This window comes from Trachinotus anak, unplaced genomic scaffold (assembly GCF_046630095.1).
Source record: "Trachinotus anak isolate AG129_WGS33_773 ecotype Australia unplaced genomic scaffold, CSIRO_AGI_Tana_v1 ptg000012l, whole genome shotgun sequence".
Lineage (NCBI taxonomy): Eukaryota > Metazoa > Chordata > Actinopteri > Carangiformes > Carangidae > Trachinotus > Trachinotus anak.
In genome coordinates, this window is record NW_027273863.1 from 9,285,841 (window position 1) to 9,306,692 (window position 20,852).

Sequence of the window (20,852 nt, forward strand, 5' to 3'; positions counted from 1 at the left end):
GCTAGCTGTGAGGAAGAAAGGCTGTGTGTTTTAGCTTCTTTATGTCTTTCCACCACTCTCCATCTGTTGCTCTACTGATACAAAAGGAATACAGCAGAGTACACAAAAACCCATATTGCTTTGTGGAGGGGCAACACTATCCACGAAACTACATCGCAAACACCGAAGGAAAGCAAGACATCCCGGCTCTGTACACATCAGTGTTTACTGAAAAGATGATCCGTGCAAGTCAGGGAGACACACATGAATTCATGATGCCTCCTCATCCTCATCATGAATATTCCCAAAAAGGCTCTTCCCTGATCTGTGGGAGATTCTTTTCTTTTTGGTACAAGCGAGGACCCCCTTCCCTCATTCACAGTCCCCTCTAAATCCACCCATTCACTGCCTATGGGCCCTGATCTCCACATGAAATGATACCCCTCTTTCTCCTCCACTCTCGCGCCTTTAAGCGCCCATATGCCAGGCAGCGAGGAGGCTGGGAAAGCCCATAATTGATCAGTAAGTCTTGGCTGAAAAAGTGTGACCAAGGTCAGCCCCCCACGAAGCACGCAAGAGTGGCTTAATATACAGATTTATTGGGAAATGTAATGGGAGTTCTGCAGAGCAAACACAGGGATATTTGTTGACATAAAAATTGGAAATTTTTGTGACATTGTAGAAATACGAAAATAACAATTTTCAAAAACACATTAACGTGAAAATATTGCTCTTTTTTTTAATAGTAAAAATTGAGACATTTTGGTGATTATTTTCTTCTATTTTCACATTTATTTCATTTTGTACACTTAACTAGAAAAATATGCTGCATACAACAGCTGTAAACGCTTACCTAAAAATTTTGTATAAAAATCAAACGTTAAAATCAGCTATTATAAAATTGTCACAGCAGCAAGTATCTCAAAGATTCATTTTGATTAATTTCTTTTGTTAATCTATTAAAACATTGTCACCTCTGTACAGTACCTTAGTGATGAAAAATGGTGTAAATTCTTTTGAAAAAGAAATTTGTATTTTGAGTAAAAGAACACTTAATTATGCATTTCTGCTTCTCTCTTCCACAGGAAGAATTTCAACCGAAGCAACTCTAAGACAGAAATGCCCCAGTCATATTCAGTCCTTGTGTTTCTTTGAATCCATGTGACCTTATACTGCTTTACAACTTATATATTTTAGCAGCAGTGGAAAGATCCATCCAGTGCTTTTAAGAGTGACAAGTGAATGAGAAAAAACCCCAACCCTCACTTGGTTCAGACATTGGATCAGATAGTGGAAAAAAAAGTTCAAAACTCATATGACACTCCTAAACCATACTCACTGTCCAGTGTACTACTTGCATTTTGTTTGCCATTGGAAGTAGAGTACAATAAGATATTCAGTCACACTGAAGGAGCAGTTTCACACTTTGGGAAATATACTGATTGTGATTGTTTGCTGAGAAGATCGATACCACTCTCATGCCTGACTGCTAAATATGAAGCTACGCTTAGCTTAGCTTAACAAATAGACTGAAAATGGGGGAAGCAGCTAGCCTAGAGCGTGGTCATCACCGTGAGGATGCCAGGTAACCTGCAGAGACAGTACAGAGAAAACCAACAAGGTAAAAAGTTTCATTACTGTGCGTTCAGATCAAAAGTGACGAGAACGTCAAAGTGACCGGAAGTTTTCTATGCGAGCAGTGGCCTGCCTGTTGGTGCCACGTCCTGTGCAGTGTGGGCGCCAGACAAAGTGGAAATCTAGGCAACTTTATGGTAATGAGGAAAGCAACCAATCAGAATGTAAAGGTCTCTAGAAACCACTAGAGAACACAACTACGTAAACCTTCGTTCCCATCAAACATCTGTTCCCAAGCACAATGGAGGAGATTGATAAATGCAGTAGCATGTTTCCCCGTCATTTACAGCACGTCCCAGTTTGCTTACAGAGACTTAAATTAAAAAACGATGCATGGACAAAGGTGTCTGACATTGTAGGTGTTCAAGGTGAGCTGGTGAAGAGTAGCCTAGAATATATTTTGTGAAAATGGGAGGGAATTACACGCTAACTAGCACCATAACATGCAATACAGTATTGCGTGACAACAAGATTTCATGTGGCTAATTTATACACTGGTTGCAGTCAGTTGGCACAAGGTACAGTTGACATGTCTATTTGCTTTGCAGGCCCTTTAAATACAGCTTGCAAAACCCAGCACACTTGTTAGCTGTCTGTCTGTTTCATCTACATCACCTACGTCGGAGCGCCCACAAGCTTGAGCAGCATCCTTATCAGGGCAGCCAGAGCAAAACGTTTTTGTGCTTTCCCCTTTCAGTCTCAGCATACATTAGTGAGCTCTCAAAGACTTTTAGCTTTGGACAGAACCAGGCTAGCTGTTTGCCAGTGTTTATAGTCTTTGTGCTAAGCTAAGCTAACCGCCTGCTGTCATTACCTTCACATTTACCATACAGAGGTGAGAGTGCAGAAAAAAATGCAAAGTATTTCCAAAAATACTTAACTATTCCTTTAACGGAGGCCACTGGCTCAGGTTTCAGCAGTGAGACACAACAATACGGCTAAAATCCAAGTGCAGGGAGTTCGTCCATTCTGAGGACTTTGGTGAATGAAAATGGAGGAGAACGTTATGTATGAGCAGCTCACAGTGTCAGTCACTTGTTACAGTATGACGCCCCTTCTTTATGAGGGCTTGTTTGCTGGCATCTGTCAGGGTCCACGTCCTAAATAATAACATCTGACCTGTCACATCTCTAACTCACGCTAACTCAACATACAGGCTTTAGGTTTAGTCTGTGCAGTAGTTTGCTTCTTGGTCACGTTGGTGTCAGAGGGGGGCTGAGATGGGGGACTGTGGATCGTTGGCGTAGGTGACGGTGGAGGGTCTGGGGGGCCAGTCAGAGTCGTCCTGCAGCTCCAGGGCCAGGTGCATGTAGCGGACCCTTGGAGGCTTGTTTCTCCGACAAAACAGCCAGGAGAGGAATGACGAGCCCCAGCGGTCATTGGCCTCCTGGGAACATGTGCAGTGTGAACATCAGGAGAAAAAAACTAATTAGTGATGTTACATTATAGATATTTACATTATATGACACTTGCTGACACATTTTTGTTCACATGAAAACTTGGGTATTGGTTGAGGGCTAAGATTTGAATTCTACTGGCGTGATTCTTCAAAAGTGTGTATTCAAAATTCAACAAATTATATTTTCATTTTATTATATTTCCATCTTTACAGTGTGCAGTAACATGTCAAGAAAGTAGAACGGCTCTGTTGACTGAAAATGATGAACTGAAATGAAAAAGAAAAAGAAAAAAAAGGAACAGGTTAAAGATGACCTGTTGAATAATACACAGTTTCACATTACCATACACAAATGTCATATATGTACATATTTTTAATTTTCATAGATGAAATATATGTATATATAAACTAAAAACATAAATGTAAAAATTATGTATACCACCTATTAAAAATTGGAACAATTTAATATATTGACATATATGTCGATATATTTATGTATGTTTGCTTAAATTGTAGAGATATGTTACATAAATATATATCCATCTCAAAGCCTGACAACGAGAGGTCTGAGACCACTTCCCTAGAATGGGAAGAAAGAAACGTTTAAAATAAATAAGCATACAGATTTTTTTTTATGTATGTTGTTTTAATAAATTGAATATATATCTTTAACATGTTATAAAGAATAAAATCTAGATATGTGTAATGAATGTACATATTCAAATTTTACTCAAATTTTTATATATGTTATAACTTTATTTACGTGATAATAATACATCTCCTTATAGGTGACATATATGGCAGCATCACTCCTGATATAGGCACATAAATGTCATATACTGCATTTCTGTATTGGTTTAGTTGCTTATAGATAACTTATAGTCCACATTATTGAAATCTCAAATGTGAAACCGATCATCAGATGAAAAGATGCAAGAAAGCAAGAGAATAAGACCAAAGTTAAGAAAATGTGTCACTATCTACACAGTGAAACCAGGCAAAAACAGAAAAAAGTGTAGGCAAAAGCTTCCCAACCTGAGGTGCAGCAGCAGAGGGGGACTCTGTGGGGCGGTTTACCCCCTGATTGCCTCTGAAAACTAGCCTCCACAAGATGATGTCAAGGATCAAAATCTACGGGAGATTTCAGTGGGAGCTTGAGACTCAGCCGATCAAACATGACAGGGCGGATGAAGATTGGGTTTCAGCCACAGACAGATGCACAAAGACAGAAATAATTCAAATGGAAACTTAAAAAAAAAAAAAAAAAAGACTCATTGATTTCATTCATTAGGCAGAAATGAAGCTACTACTGAGGAATGATTCAAGAGGACGAAAAAAAAAAATCAATGCATGCAAATCACAGTTTTCTAATTTAAACAAAGGAGATCAGTAACAGAGAGCTTGTAGAGTGCGATGTGTACCTCCAGCATGAAAGACACAGCCGCATTCACTATGACAATGACGACCAGTGTAATGCGCCAGTCGTGGGGAACACACACGATCTAAGGGGAGGCAGAGCAGCGGGATGAGCACACGTGGTTTTCATCGGCTTCATGCAACACCCAGAAAGAAAGACAGGGTTTTACCTCCAGGAAGCTGTCGATGGCAGGAACAGGATGCAGCAAGATGAACAGGAGAAAAGTATACAGGCCGATGCACGACAGCATGAACGGCCCTGATGAAATAAACATACAGAAATGTGGTCAAACAGCATTTTATAGTTGTTTTCAGCTTGCAAGAGTATCCCACATATGTATAAACTGGATTTATAAAAGGTTTGCATGCATTTAGGAAAATGAAAGTCTGCAGGAATTACATTTACTTTTCTAACAACTTTCCATCTTTAAAATACCTTAAGAATTCCAATTTTTTATGCTTTTTTCAGCATCATTTATGATACCACAGTTCAAAATGTGCTTGGCAAATTCAAACTCATTCTGCACTGACACTAATCTCCTCCCACATACATTACTGAGACAATCCGCGCTCCAGCAGGACTAGATAAGTCTTACAGTTCTTGTAGCTTGGCTGTCTGAATGGCTTTCCCTTGGAGAAGATGATGGCGACAGCCAAGTACTGGAAGGAGGAGACGTAGAAGAGGGTGGTGTTCTCGTAGTTCCTGATGTTTTTGTGGTCGTGAGGAGTTGTTACGTTCTGGCTGTCAGAGAGACTGGAGCTGGAAACGTTGCAGGCGCTGCAGGTGGAGAAGGGAAAGAGACAGACACAACATACCGGTGAAAAGTTCATAAGCAAGGAAGCCAGGGAAATATAAACAGAGAGCAAAGGCAGAAAATAAAAAGAAGGCAGTGTTTTCAGACTTTTTTTCCCTCTGTATTGTTATTTTTTTAATCTTTTTGTCACCAGCTCACATTGTATGAAATGTGTTCTATAACTAGACTGTTTCAACATTATTTTGTGTCCAGAATCAGATACTGCAGGAATAAAAACAACATTAAATTCAGTTGCAAAACTAATTTTTACAACTGACTTTGTGCCTCCACTTTACTTGGTTCACTTTATTACTACTATTTGAATTTTTAAAAAGCTGGAGATATGTGCAGCAGTCCACAGGTTTGGAGCCAGAGTGAAGTTTCATGAAGCACAGTGTGAAATGTACATTTCTTTACCCATTCAGTGATTTACTGATTTATCACTGGGCAGGTGTTAATTTCAGACGTGTTACTCACTCTGACTGAGGTGTCCATATCTCATACCAGCTCTGCTGTCGCACTAAGAGGAAGGCCAGGACTTGGAAGACGAGGCAGGTGAGGATCTGGGTCAGAACCGAGAAGAGCAGCGGGCCGGAGATCAGACTGGACGGGGGGCGACGCCACACCAGCTCCTTCCACGCCGGGTTCAGACTCACTGAGGACAGAAACAACAAAAAACAGCATCAGTGAGTTGCTTTCCAGGAGTTAATGTCGTATGCTTTTATCTGACTCTCAAATTCAAACATTGATTGACTGGTGTTTGTTTTCCTGCTGCTCACTTGTAAAGGCAATGACGAGAATGATGACAATGTCAATGAAGAGGAACTGGAAGTCTCCCAAGTTGCTGAGGATCTATAAAATCAGAGTGTAGAAGAAAAATCAACGATCACTCAGCAGCAAATGAATGGATCAACATTTCCTGCAACTGCAACACTGACTGAGTTCAGCTCCAGTGTAAACTCACGTGGTCACATTGTGTCACACACACACACACACACACATCAGAGTTTGTAACTCATTGGCACTAACCACACAAGCCAATAAAACATGTAACTTCAATAACATGTTTTTGATTATTTTTACCCTAAAATACAAAGTGGAGTGAAGTGTAAGACTTAGAAGGGGCCTGGTGTTTACCGAGTAGAGCAGGGTGACACTGAGGTACTGGATGATGCTGTAGAGAGCCATGAACTTGAACACACAGAATGACGTTATGAGGGCAGCCCGACCCTCCCTGGGAAGTCAGAGACATTTGACAGCTCAATATTTCGTGCTTTGCAACTCAGTTCACACAGTTGGCACCAGAAATGAGCAGTAAAACTACGATTGTACATTTTATTCCACAAGAGTATCAGGACTTTCTACTGCTGTTATTTGTTTTCAGTCAAACCTATGAATTAATTATGAGTGTGAAGCTACACAAGTTTGCAAACATGTGATTAACAATTTGTGACATACATATTTTTGGTATTTTATTTGGTCATTTCTATTCTGAATGATATCCCAGGAATTCACGGTGAACTCTGTCCAGACGGTCGTTGATGAATTTCAGGAGTATCATGCATGAGTTGTTACCTGATGAGGTTGGGAACACAGGAGATGTTTGAGGTGGAGGAGGTGAAGGGTGAAGCAACAGAAGCCTCCAGCTCGGACAGAGAAATCCCACTGTGGGCTCTCTTCAGAGCCTGAGAGAGAGAAAAAACGTCTTAACAGTAATACCTGGAACTAAAGGTGTAAAATTATGAACTTGAAAACTCCCAAGTCCTGTGCTTGGGTAGAGTTTTTATCTTCTCCTCACTCCACCACATTGTCACTTTGTCAAATTAGGTTTTACATGTTAAACCATGTTATGGGGGCGGCTGTCGTCATCCACTAATCAGAAGATCAGTGGTTTGAAGATACTGAACCCCAGATTGTGTCACTGGTGTGTGTGAGTGTGTGACAGAAAGATGTTGTATGTATAGAAAAGTGCTATATGAATGTGTGTGTAAATGGGTGAATGTGGCTGTAGTGTAAAGTGCTTAGAGTTGTCAACAAGACTAGAGAAGAGCTGTATAAATTCAGTCCATGTGCCATTTACCAAAAGTATGATAATCTTGTGAAAACATCTTTTGCTACAGTTTAAATTACCCAAGAGTGCGTAAAGTAGGCCCAGGGTGGACCAGTAATGATTAAAACTGTTGTTCTGCACACTCATTTGTAACATTTGTACCATTGATACGTTCATACTTCTCTGAATGCAGCACATTTACTTTTACTGGACTGTGCTGTTGCTGATTTTACTTGAATAAGGGATCTGAGTACTTTTCCCTCCACTACCCACAAACATTAAAGCTGCTTTGAACTCTTTTGCCTTAACACAGACACATGGGTATTTTCAGGTGTCTTATCAGATATTACCCACATGTGGGTCAACCTGAAATGAATTGTTACATTTCTTGGCTCAGAATAAGCCAATCAGCAATCAGCAATGAATTTTGATAGAAAATATTCAGAAACAAGTGTGAAAGAGACTGAACCAAATACACAAATCAAGCTGACTAAATACCTCAGAATACACGTATACAAAGTGTTGTGATTTATTGAAAACTCTAATCCATACTTACTCCACAGTCGTTAGCACCATCACCACACATCCCAACAGTGTAGCTGGAAGGAGAACAAAGTGGCCGAAAGTTAAACACTTGCCACAGATGATGAAACTATAAAACCACAAGACTGAAGTGAACTTCTTTAACGGACAAAAAGTGAAGCCATGAAATCAGTGAGCGACTCACTCGATGCTCTGCAGGACCTCCACCAGCTGCGTCTTCTGGTCTGGAGCCATGCGGGCGAACACGGTGGCTCTCAGCACGAGCTGCAGCGCCCCCATGTGGAGAGACACAGAATCACAGCAACATCCAAATGACACAACAACTTCAACCCATTCACTTCTCTTGAAAGTGAACTCCACACATAGCTTTAAAACTGACGCACACCTGATGCTACTCTGAATATGCAGACGTTCACATGTCCAAAGACGAGCCTGTACCTTCGGGACGAGTTGAGGGAAGTGCTCAGTGATCACAGCGAAGGCTCTGCCGCTCACAGCGAAGTGATAGCTTTGTTCCTGCAGAGTCTGGTGCTTGTCGTTCATCCCCTCCTCCAGGTTTATCTCCACAGTCTGGAGAAGAGAGGACGGGTTAGTAGCCGTGCATGGCTTGTGGATTAACACCATAAAGAACATCTTCTTCATAGTCACCTTCCTGTGCTCTTTTCTGACTGGTTCCTGCCAAATAGGCTGCTGATAAGTGTGGAAACGCATGTGATGGGCCCTGGAATAACCACTGCCTAAAGAGACGTTCACACCGAGCACGTCAAACTCTGCAGTGTGTAGCTCTTTGCTTTAGAGATTTTAGATCAATACTGTTTTGCAGGTCTCCGACTTGTTAAAGCAGGGCAGGAATCATTAACCTCACCAGCCACAGGAACAGCAGAGGAGGTGTAAGCGATCATATGCCACTGTGTCTCCACCCAGACAGACGATGGTTAACAATGATCAGGCTCTTTGTGAGACCGTGTAGATATATGTGTTTTTATGCACTAATTTACTCATTACTCAGAGGCCCTGAGATTGTCTGTCTTACCTGATTGTCCTTGACTGCCTGAGCGGGGTTCTCAGTGTAATGCCATGTGATGCTAGCAGACTGCAAATCTTTAGGAGGCACAGCATCTGCTATAATGACCCTCTCACGTGCACGGACCATCCCGCAGTCTCGAGCCACCGATATGGCCGTCAGCATGTTGTCACCTAACGGATGGTGGAGGAAGAAGAGAACGTACTGACACAGGAAGTCATTATTTCAGCCACAGAGAAGAACTTGAATTCACCGTGCTGCCTTACCTGTTACCATCAAAGTGCGGATGTTAGCTTGTCGTAATTCACCTAACACCCCGGCAGTCTCCTGCTTTATTTTGTTCTGCATGACGATCAAACCGAGGAACTCCATGCTTGTCTCTAACACGTCCCTAAAAGCAACAGATCATGCATTTCACCATTTAAACTCCACTGATTAATCACCAATACTGTACAAAATACATGTTTCCGGTTACGTTATAGATTCCGATTTCAGGGAATCAGTGAAGGTGACAGACAATAAAGACATAACTTTCGATTTGTTATGATTGGACATCATAAATGTGTGACGTTGCACCACACTAGCTGAAGAGTTGTAATCCTGTCGTCCCGCTAACCTTCCTTGTCCACATCAACTTCAGTCAATGATTTTCTACATTTATCAGAGTGATGGCAAACATCCAGACACAAATGGGAATGTGTAAATGAGGCAAGGACAAAGCTGATTTCTAACATAGTTACAGTGTTTCAGGGCAGGACGTTTCAGGAATTTTCCCGTCAGTAGCCACATGCACTGTGGACGGTGTTATCAGTGAATGGAAACGTACCTGCTGAGGCTCTGGACTTTGTGCCAGGAGAGTTTGGACTCCAGCTGTCGATGTGCCAGGGCAATAACCCTGAAGCCCTGCCTGGTGTAGGTCTCCAGAGTCTCTGCAAAACTCTGTGGGACTGAAGAGAAAGACAGAGCCATGTCAGTCTGGCCCTTTTTTTTTAGATAAGTGCAGAGAAGCTGCACCTAAAGACACTGAAAGATATTCAATTACTTTGAGTAAATTTAAGGAGAATAAGGGAGGAAATATCTGGGGGAAGTGTCAGACCTGTGTGCTGTTTGCAGAGGCTGGCCACAATCTCTGGCGCTCCTTTCAAGAAGGCGTGCATGTGTTTTTCCCCCAACCTCCTGACCACCACACTCATCCTCTGCAGCGCCGAGGAGAAGGGGAACTGACGCACAATACCGATCTCACTGGTCTGAGGAGCAAAAAACTCAAGTTGAACACACACATCAACAAAATCTTCAAATCTGTTGTTTTTTTTCCCCGCACTTGGAATTTAAAGGAATAGTTTGACATGTTGGGTAATACACTTACTTGAATTGATTGAAACGATCAATAGCACTCCCACGCCTGTGCACTAATGAATGAACGAATGAACTAAATGAACGAGCATATTTCCCAAAATGTCAAACTTGTTGCTTTAAGACTTAGTTTTCATTAAAAAAGGCAACTTACTGATAATTCAGACAGCTCCTAAAAAAGAAAAATAAGTGAATGATTGACATCAAAATAAACCTAAAAAATATATATATATATTTCTTTATAACCATATTCAAATATCACAAGATAAAGGCACAGAGAGCCACTGTACCATGTTCTGAGTCAGCGGATTGTTCTGATTGGCTTCAGAGACGGCAGGCTTTGGAGGTCGCACCACTGTGGGCATTATGGGATTGTGGAGTGCGGTCTCTTCCTCTGTGGGCTCCTCGAGGATCTAAATAAAAATGAGATCATATGATAAGAACTTAAAAATGTCTCAGTCCCTGCTTCCTCTTGAAGGGAAGAGGCATTTTTTGAGTATTCAGTACCAGACTTTAACCATTTTAGCCAACTCGCCCTGCCAAGGCGATGAGCGTGGTGCTGCATAATTCATGTGCGGACTGGGATCCGTGCGAGCTGCGGTGCCTGTGACTAAGCATGCTGGGTGTAAACACTGATGGCTGTTCCTCACCCAGCCTGTGGCGCTGAACATCTTGAGGTCTAGAGGGTCCCCGGAGAGTTCGCCCTCTATCTTGGTCAGAGAGTGGCAGGTCGCCATGCAGGCCACAAAGGCAGAGTTCACCAGACTCTCTTTAGCTGCGTCAGACTCTGGTGGAGAAAAGCTGCAACCGAGAGGGAGGATCTGACTCAGCAGTTGGAGTGTGTGTGACCACGACGGGAGCAAATTACATACAAATATAATGCTGTGTAAATACGGTCATGTAAGTGCTCTTGCGGTTACTAATGACATCGTGTGAAAACACTGCAAAAATGTTATTTTCCTGACAGACAAGATTCCTTTTGCAGAGAGAGATAAAAATAAAAACCTCCACAGAACAACATGCTTTTATTCTACTGATTTTTTTAGTAAACAACGTTTTGGGTGTTCACGTGTCTGTGAATATGTTTCTTTCTCCACTGTTCTGGGACGGTGGGTGTAGAACAAAGTGAACACATTTACTTTTCTTTCAGATCCTCAAGCATGTGAACCAAGGTTATAATAGTTTTGGATTTTTCATTGGTTTTTATTTTTAATTCATTTTGACTTTTTCTTTTTGATTTCACTTTAGTTTTAATTACTTCTTAAAGCAGATTTCCTTGTTTAGTTTAGTTTTTATTTTTTGAAAATACTTAGTTATAGTTTAGTTTTATTAGTTTCAGTGTCAGTTTTAGTTTTTTTTTTGTAATATGAGGGATTTTTCAGGGGCGAGATTCAAATAAATGAACTAACTCAAAGTGAACTCATCCATGACCTGGAGTGCCCAGCACCAGTCGTAGGTGCTGCAGCTCTATGGCTCATCACTGCAGTTCATTAACAATAAAAGACTCGACATCATTAACACAGTGAATGTTTTGGACACTTATATTGCACATGTACTGGTCACACACTGAGAGCCAATCAGCTGGTAAGATATTGCTCCATTTGGCACAGCTAATAAAATGGAAGACAGATTTCATATCCACCCAAACTACCAGGCTGATATATGAAAGACGAAAACTAAAGTCATACACTCTATAATTTTTATGTTTTGTTAGTTAGTTAGGTTTGTAAATACACAATACAGTTTCAGTTTCACATCTAGTTTTTGTTATTTCCTAGTTTTAGTTAACAGTAATAACCACCAAATCTCTTTTTGGCCAATCTAGCAAGTTAAATAGCTGACAAATGGTATAGGTACATCAATAACACCTACTTATGCAAAAATCATTTAGAATTTCAATTCACTACCTCCATAAAGAGTCCTGTTGATTGATGCATATTTACCCACAATCACCTAACAACAGAGATATTACACAGGTTGTTAGAGTGATATAAACTTGATGCCAAAATCTCTGGCAGTTGGGAAATCTTATAATAAATATCATCCTTTTACATTAGAGTCAACCCGAGCTCCTGAGGAATGTCAAAGAAAAGGAAAAGCCCCCTCTTTGGCATGAAGACAAGCAGAGTACTGAAGAAAAGTACATTCCCACAGTTTGAAGAGTCCAGTAAGCTGCTTTTCTACAACATCTGCTCCAGCTGCCGTCATCAGATCCCTCCAGACGTTTTTGACTCTCATCTGTTTTGCAGAAAACTGAAGCAGATGTGTTTGTATTACACAACAAATCCAAAGCCAAGAGGCCACCTCCTACCTGCCATCTTCAGCTCTCTGAATACCCCACAGGTCCAAACCATCCTCCGTCAAAGTGCCAGTCTGAAGGAGGAACAGATGCAGACCTGTCACAACGCTTAGGAATCACGCCTCAGAATATGAAATCTAAACAGCCCACAATTATGAGAGGGACAGGCCTTTGGTCCTACATTAAACTATACTAAATGCAATTAATCAACTTTTCTTAACCTTTTCTCTTAATCTACACCTGTACTCAAGAGAACTCGCTGCTAACCTGCAACAACATGCACACACACTGTCTGAGCAAGAGTTAAAACAACCGTCAATCTCCTCAAAGATTTTGTTCAAACAGAAACATTTTGCTTCTGGTTTAGATTTAGACTGTTCAGTCCACAGAAATCCACTATGTCAACTATGCAAAGAAAATATGAGAAAACCACTTTCAGGCAGTGAGGAATTACAGCTACAACAGCGATGTGACTCCCTCACAGAAAACCATCTGTACAATCACAAACCAGACTTTGATTTAGGGCTGCGACTAATTATTATTTTCATTAATCTGTTTCTTTTCTCAATTAATTATTTGGTCTAGAAAGTGTCAAGAGCCCAAGTAAACCTTTTCAAATCCTAGAAGACTAAGACCAGCAAATATTCTCATGTGAGCGGCTGGATATTTTGGGTATAATATAAATGTTCCAGCTCTACTCTAACTGCTTTTATTGCACTAACAATATTAAAATCATTTCCGCACCAACTAGATATTTTATAAAGAAAAGAACATTTCATGCTGTAGGCAGCTTCCCTGAATAATAAAGCCTGTGCAGTGAACTCTGCTCCTGTTATAGATTGCACAGGACGCTTTCCAAGTGAATCAACAGCAGAGCACTAACATCTTTTAAATGTGTGAAGCTTGATGTCGTGTCCGAATGGAGTCACTGCGCAACCTCAGCACTGCCTCATGACAGGATTCATTTTACGTTTATGGTCGTAAAAACCACGAAGAGTCTCTTGTGCTTGAACTGAGAGCGGGTCTGGATGCTTCATCACTAATTTCATGCTTTCAGACCATATTCAGTCCAAGTCAAGCACAGTTTCCTCGACATGATCCGGAGACGTACGATCAATACAGAGCCTGAACCTCCACGATAAAAAAATGCATCTGCTGAATCCTTTCAGTGAAAACAAAATCACACTGCACGTAACAACAAACTGTGCTTCAGAACTACCTTGTCGAAGCAAACCAGGTTAAGTTGACCACACATGTTGATCCTCTGGGGACTGATGCAAAAGATGCCGACGCGCTTCAAACGCCGCTGCGCGTACACAATGCCAGCCGTCATGGCTGCCGGTAGGGCCGGCGGCACAGTGATGGTGATGATGTCCAGAGATTCAATGATGATGGTTTTAGCTGGAACCTGGATGGTGTCGAGAAACAAACCATCATCAGCTGACATTCAGGCGTTTGTATCTCCTCTGTGAGAGCAGCTATACCTTGTTCATTATACTGAGGACAATGGTGTAGATGAAACCGATCCCTGCCACCCCCACCAGACACAGCAGGAACAGGTACGCGTCACGGTACAGCTTGAAGTCAGTGGGTTTAGGGTAGAGGATGGAGCGCACGAGCTGGCCTTTCTCTGTGCTGAAGCCTGCGGGAGCCGTCCGCCATAAGATTTGATCATTTTCTTGTGAACACTTCTAGAAGCTGAACATGATCAGTCTGTTTCTTATCACCGTGACCCACCTGTTCTGACAACAACAGCCTTCACCAGTTCACCAGTGTAGAAGCGGGTCTGGATCACGTGGGTGCCACAGAACAGCGTGTGTCTCTTGTGCTCCTCTATATTGTAGCTCCTGACCGCCTCCTCACCTAAACTGGGCAGACTGGTCTTGGTAACCGGCACGCTCTCTCCTGAAGATGAAAGGAGAATGAACAGACATCCAATAAAAAAACACATCTCAAACAAAGTAGTAGTGTAGAAACAGGCCGGTGCATCAGGAAACCCTGGCACAAAAAATGGCAACATTACATCAAATTTGTCTAAATTCACTGTAGTGAAAGTTTAAAAAGTTCAGCCCTTAGAAATCTTGACAGTAAAGCCCTGAAATTTATTTATATATATATAAACTCGAATAATAAAATGAGGCAGATACCAGTAAAATACATCTAAAGACCTATGATGTGTACTGTATTAAACATTATGAAATATCTGGCAAATATGACATAATTATTATTGATAGGCTGAAAAAATAGTTTGAAGTGGTGGTTTTACAGGCAGCTGGTGATTTGGCGAGCTTGAGCTCTTCAGGCAGGTCTTTCCAGAGCCTGGGGGGCCTGACAGCAAATGTACAACTCACTCTAATAAATCTAACTCTACAACAAGCGGGTAAAAAGTGAAGCGAAGCCAGAAGCGACGTAACAAGATCTCTTCCTCTGGTTTCCAGAGGAAGCTGCATTTTGTACTAGTCTGACCCTCTGAAGTGATCATTGTTGCAGCTCATGGAGAGACAAAGGCATGCATGGCTGTGTCTGTGTCTTTAAACTCCAAACTGGACAAACCTTGAATATATATTTTTAAAAACAGGACTGACAGTCAATCACTTTAGTCCATGATCAGCACTGTGAGCAACAGAGAGGCAGAAAGACAGAAAGTGTCTCTCTTTGCTGCCATCTTTAAAAACAGAAATGAGACAACGTCTAAGCTATAAGGAGGGACACACAACCTGTCAGCATGCTCTCATTTACAATACAGGTTCCATGGATGAGCACGGCGTCGCAGGGCATGATCATCCCATTGGCTGGGATTATGATGACATCACCGGGCACAAGCTCTGTCGACATGGCCTCTTCGACGTCTAGGAGCAACAATGAGAGGGAGCACAGTGAAACAGATATCCTGCACTCTCTCTCTCTCTCTCTCTCTCTCTCTCTCTCTCTCTCTCTCTCTCTCTTTCTGCAGGCAATCACCAGGACGCTATCAGAGATCAATAATGTGATTCATGTATCAACACGCTTGAGAGAAGACCAGTCGTTCATGAAGGACTGAATCACTAACCTACAGCTCTGTGTTACAACCAGAGAGGAGAGCTCACCTTTACTTCCTCTGCACACGGACACGCGGACCACACTGTGCGCTGCCACCATGTCATGTAGCATCACATATTGCTGAAACGACAGAGACACTGATTCCACCGAGAACACACACAAACACACGACCGGTCAAGTGTTCGGGCCGAACTGTGAAGATTATGAAAGATCCTTAAGGGGATTTAGCTGATGCTGCTGTCACAAACAATATCATATATAATATATATATACACAGTGTATCTCCCTTCAAAGGTCACATCATCTTCCACGACTCACCTTTTTAATGGTATACAGTGAGGTAGCTATTGAAATGACAGACATGAAAACTATGGCCGTGGCGTAATAGTAGTAGTCCTCCGCGCTCCACAGAATAACACTGAAGAGCTGGAAGACGTAGAAGGGATTCAAGACCTGACGGAGGGCGAGACAGAAACACAGACTGAAGGCATGAGAGGGAGCATTTCTCATATGACTGGTATGTTAACGGAGGAGGCGTCGGACTTGATAAGCTAAGCCCTAAACTCACCTCCTTAATGAGGAGTTTGAATAGAGAGGGAACTCTGACTGCGATCTCGTTCTCCTCGAAAAACAACCTCCTGTAGTAAAAGAAAAAATAGCAACAAATTTCATATGTGGGCAAAGCACATTAACAACTTAACAACCGATACATGTTCGTACCATTTCTGTGAACTACTGAATGAGACAGAAGTACATCACGAAACAATCCGGTGTGTGTTTGTGTGTGCGTGTTGTGTACCTGTAGTCCTGCACTGTTTTAGAAAGTCCAGAGCTGTGGTCAGAGTGGACACTCGCACAGCTCACCTCCACATCCTCCAGGCCTCTAGAAAAGCCACACACATTCATGCCTCACTGTAGTCTGGATTTATACTGGAGCATTTTTCTCATCACATCGACAGAAAAAAAAAAAAAGCTACGGTGTTTTTCAGTGGGACTCTTACTTATACGTGTCAAAGGTGTGTGTCTCATCGTTCCAGTAGTATTTAGTGCTGTGGTGGGTGAAGTAGTGGATCTAAGCAGGGGAGAGAGCAGGGCTGGTCAGATACTGACCGCAGAAGAAAATCTAGACTCTAAACTCGACTGCATGTTAAGAAAAGGCCCACACAGTTTCCTCTGAGGTACCTGAACTTGCTGCCTTTCAGCTAATTGATGCTCCTCGTGCGCGGTACTGACGCTGTGGTCTCCGTCTCCGTTCGGCAGCTGAGCCGTGGGCTGCAGATCCAAACTGTCGAAGGGCTTCTTCCCCGGAGCCAACATCACGTGTACTTTGGCTCGAAACCACTGCCTGAACTCATCCTGCGATAACAATACGAAGAATTACATTTTTCCTTGGCCGTGAGGCAACGCTGAATTTATCATAGTGTTAACATTGTGTGTGCCAAAGAATGTAACAGGAATCTGAATGATTTGTGTACAGTGCTGCGATGTGCTGCACAAGCTGTTAAATCAAAATCCACTGAAAGAAACTACAGACAAGGTGCATTAAATCTAAATCTGAAAAAATGTGCTTGCTTCAGCAGCTGAACCCAGCAATCACCTTATTTAGGCTATAAATGCTGAATATACAAGTGTGTACATGTATTTAAAAAAAAAAAAAGTCAAGTGTGGGAAAAAAGAAAGCAAGTACTGTGGTCCTGAGCAGCAGTGTGTGTGCGTCCCTCAGCGAAGTGTGTGTGCAGGTGCTCTTCACGCCCCACTCAGGCAGCCAATAGAGCAGCAGCAGCAGGAGACCACCGGAGCAAACAGCACCTATGCCCACCAGGATCATCTTCCACAGACAGGGCCGGTACCCCCACACCTCCTGCACAAGGACGAAGCGATGTTAAGAGACTGAAGGGTGGGACGAACAGACCGCCGGGATGCTGTTTGTCATTTTGAAGGAAAACTTACAGTGGGTTTGTAGTGTAACACTGACAGTGTTTTAGCTTCAGTAGTTTTCAGCAAATGTTATTCAGCAGGAGTCAACGGTGCATTTATTGGTACCTATTTTTAGCTGTGGGCTTTGGTGAGTATTTACTGAAGCAGGACAGTGTACGTGGGATTGGCTCAAAATAAACTGCAGCGCCTGTGCTCATGGTAAAGAAGGAAGAAGTGCAACAGCTCAGCTCAGTGATGCGGGCGGAGCAGTGGGACACAGAGGAATCAGCTTCATCAGATCTGGATTCACAGATTAAACCTATTAGTTGGATCAGTTCATTGTTGGTTTGGGTCTTTTCATGGGATTTGCTGACAATAAGGAAATGTAAACTTCACCATCCTCATTTCTTCAAAGCTGACACATGCTGCGGATTACCGTCTTGTCTTGGTAGTGAGACGGTGTAGCTGCTGTAACCGAGTTGAATCTAGAGGTGTGTTTGGTAATTTGCCCTTGACATTTAAAGGCAGAATCTTTGGGGAATATCTTTATTTGTCTTCACACTAAATATGAAGCTACATCCAGCAGCCGGTTAGCTATAAATACTGGAAACACGGGGAGACATCTAGCCTGGCCCCCCCTCTCTGACAAACACCATCTCTGAGCTTTAGAGGTGCTGCTATTTTGTTACCATCCAATAAAACCAGATTGGCTGTTTTTTTCAGTGACTCAGCATCACAGTGAATAATCGTATTCCCCAAAATGTCAAACTACTGCTAAGCATTGTAGCATTCAGCCTCTCTGAATCTAAAGCATTTCCATTATCACGATGACATTTCCAAATTCTCCAAATGACTTAAGTGTGATTACATCTCAAACCAAATCGAATGCTGCCATCATTTTAATCCACACTGATGTATATTTCCTTTAAATACAACCCACAGTCGTCTACACATCACCACTTATTTGTGGTTGACACAATTTAAAAAACAAACTTGTAATTACACTTGTATCCAACTAAAAACCACCAAACTGTTCTCACTACACAAAGGTACAGGTTTGCAGGTTGTGTGAAGACAAGACAAAAGATGATGACAATCAACACAAAATAAAAATGATTGAGGGAAACTAGCAGTAAGATGGGAAGTGATATTTACCATCTCATCCTCCAGGCCCTCGCTTATTATCTTCACCTCTCTCGTCTTCATTCTGTCACACGTACAACAACTATGAAGAAAAACAAAGAGCAAAACTTTATTTACTGTGTTTCCAGCCGGTGTTCGACTTGCTTTCTTATTACAGAAGTCTTCAACTCTGTCTGGTCAGCAGAGATGTCGCAACTTCAGTCTCGGTCAAGGGCATTAAAGGATTCAGTTTTATGGCCTGTTGAAGCAAAAACCGCCCGAACCAAAGGAGGTCAGTGATTCATTTACTTTTCTATTACATGAGATCACTTTCATCTCTGGAGACACACAGAAGAGGTGGAATTTGTTTGTGTAGAGCTAAAACAAAGAAACACAATGAAGATAAGTCGAATTTGTAACATGCAGCTCTGTATACAGCACACGCTGTACTTACCTTACCCCTGCTTAGTAAATAATGAGCTGGCTGGAAGGAGGAACGATCTTTTATGCGAGTAACAACCCGGCTGAAGTGCAACGCCTGCCTTCCTCACGGCCGCCACAGTAACACTGTGTTTAAAGCCTCCAGTGCTGTGCATCAGAAATTATGCTCATGTGTGATCCCCATTCAATTAAGTGACAACTTTATTGACATCAAGTCATGAGGCCATCGGCGTGTTAAGCAGAGATACATGGAAACCTTTGCACTCTGCACACATGCTCATGGTCAATAACAGTCACACCTACAGTAATGTTTGACTCAGTCTATCTGACCAGACCTGTCAATAGGAACCACCACCTGAGAGAAATAACACAAAAACTAATTCTGCTTTTCAGATAACACATCTTGGATCTTTATTTTACAACTCCAACCCCAAAATGTTTGGTACTAACACATGGCACAAATAATGGATGACATGACCGCTCACCACGTTTACTATGACAAATTTAAAAGAATAAAAAGGCCTCTCTGTCCTGATCAGACAGAAGTTTGTGTCCATCACTCTAAAAGCAATGTCAAACCTCTCATGTGACACCTCAGATCACCATGGACACCATCCCCAACATGAACCCTGCTGGTGGCAGCATCGGCCTGTGAGGGTGCAGCTCTGCACCAGGTCTCCAAAGGCTCATGCAGCTGAAAAAAAGAGAAATCCTGTTTGAACCCCTGCTGCGAATCAAGACTTGGGATGAGATTTATTTTTCCAGCAGGACAAAGACCCCAAACATAAAGCCAAAGCTACACAGCAACGGTTTCCAAAACAAGTCCAGACTGCAGTCCAAAACCAGAGTCTGTGGCAGGACCTCAAACTCACTTGCAAAGAAGATGTGCAAAGCTGACACAAACCTACTGAGCTGCTGCACAAGAAGTACACTGACTCCAGGGTGTCAGGGCTCAGCCATCAGGGCTTTATGCTTATTGTACTTAGAGATTTAACATTATGGGACACCCAAGTGTCAACATACTCCAGTTACCTCAACACAATTCAAGTTGCAAAGCAATAAAACAAAGGCTAAGAAAGTGTTCCCTTTATAATGTCCGTGTTACTAAAGCGGCAGCACGTTTTTAATGCGCAAACTGAAAAACCCCAAATGACACTTCCCACCCTGGTGCAACTCGATATCTTGTGCAAACACACGGTGACTGCAGAGACCTGCGGTCGCACTCACTGTTACCTGCATGGCGCAAAGTCATGAAACAGCCTGGCAAGTTGCTCTGAAGTCAAGATCAGGCGCCTTTTTTTTTTTTTTTTTTTTTTTTTTTGCTTTACCTTCCCGCAGCACAACCGCACGCACCATGAACGCCATGTGAAGACGACATACCAGCGCCTCTCCTCTGTCACTCAGCCGCACGGAGCATCGCCGGGCCGCCGCTGCCTCCGCTCGGATCACCCCTGCAGCCTGGGAGCGCTGGCTCTCCTGCAACATGTGTCAGGACGGACCGTCCCAAACCGGTCCACTCAGAAGGAAGTGGGGAAAACAGGATGTGAGGTCACTGGAGGACACGGCGTTTGGGCTGAATTTCTGCAAGTTGCCACAAATCGGGGAAACTGCAGCGACGTGTGCGAGGGGCAGTCAACCTGCGACTGGAGCGACTGGTGAAATCCCAGTGTGTGTTTTCTTACTGCCTCTGTTCGTGGTGTGATCATACGCGGGTCGGTGGCGTGTTTCACTGTGAGACTGGTGTTATTTCAGGTCAGTGGCAGAGAAGAAATAGTCTGTGACTTGGCCGAGGTTTCACCAAGTCCTGGGATAACCTTTGGGTCTTTAGCACAGATGTTTTC

The 20,852-nt window shown here is 42.5% G+C and overlaps 1 protein-coding gene across 8 annotated transcripts; it reads right to left on the reverse strand.

Annotated features, from left to right (window-relative positions):
- Positions 1-558: 558 nt before the first annotated feature.
- LOC139629916 (polyamine-transporting ATPase 13A3-like) lies at positions 559-20,744 on the reverse strand. 8 transcript variants are annotated; one of them, XM_071492897.1, is made up of 34 exons: positions 20,392-20,744; positions 19,591-19,705; positions 18,604-18,673; positions 17,219-17,392; positions 16,714-16,887; positions 16,533-16,603; positions 16,331-16,414; positions 16,100-16,169; positions 15,850-15,984; positions 15,579-15,651; positions 15,210-15,341; positions 14,230-14,397; positions 13,977-14,134; positions 13,712-13,900; positions 12,505-12,566; positions 10,844-10,994; positions 10,484-10,606; positions 10,348-10,365; positions 9,937-10,087; positions 9,667-9,787; positions 9,107-9,231; positions 8,850-9,013; positions 8,255-8,386; positions 8,001-8,080; positions 7,830-7,872; positions 6,799-6,908; positions 6,361-6,457; positions 6,003-6,075; positions 5,701-5,878; positions 5,026-5,207; positions 4,600-4,688; positions 4,435-4,515; positions 4,049-4,144; positions 559-3,001 (listed from the first exon to the last, which is right to left on the reverse strand). In XM_071492897.1, the coding sequence occupies exons 3-34, from the start codon at positions 18,652-18,654 to the stop codon at positions 2,819-2,821; spliced, it is 3,738 nt and encodes a 1,245-aa protein (XP_071348998.1). In that variant the 5' UTR covers positions 18,655-18,673; positions 19,591-19,705; positions 20,392-20,744; the 3' UTR covers positions 559-2,818. The 8 variants fall into 8 exon arrangements, with proteins under 8 accessions (XP_071348998.1, XP_071348997.1, XP_071348995.1 ...); XM_071492896.1 differs by having other exon boundaries at positions 20,365-20,744; XM_071492894.1 differs by lacking the exon at positions 19,591-19,705.
- Between the last annotated feature and the right edge of the window lie 108 nt (positions 20,745-20,852).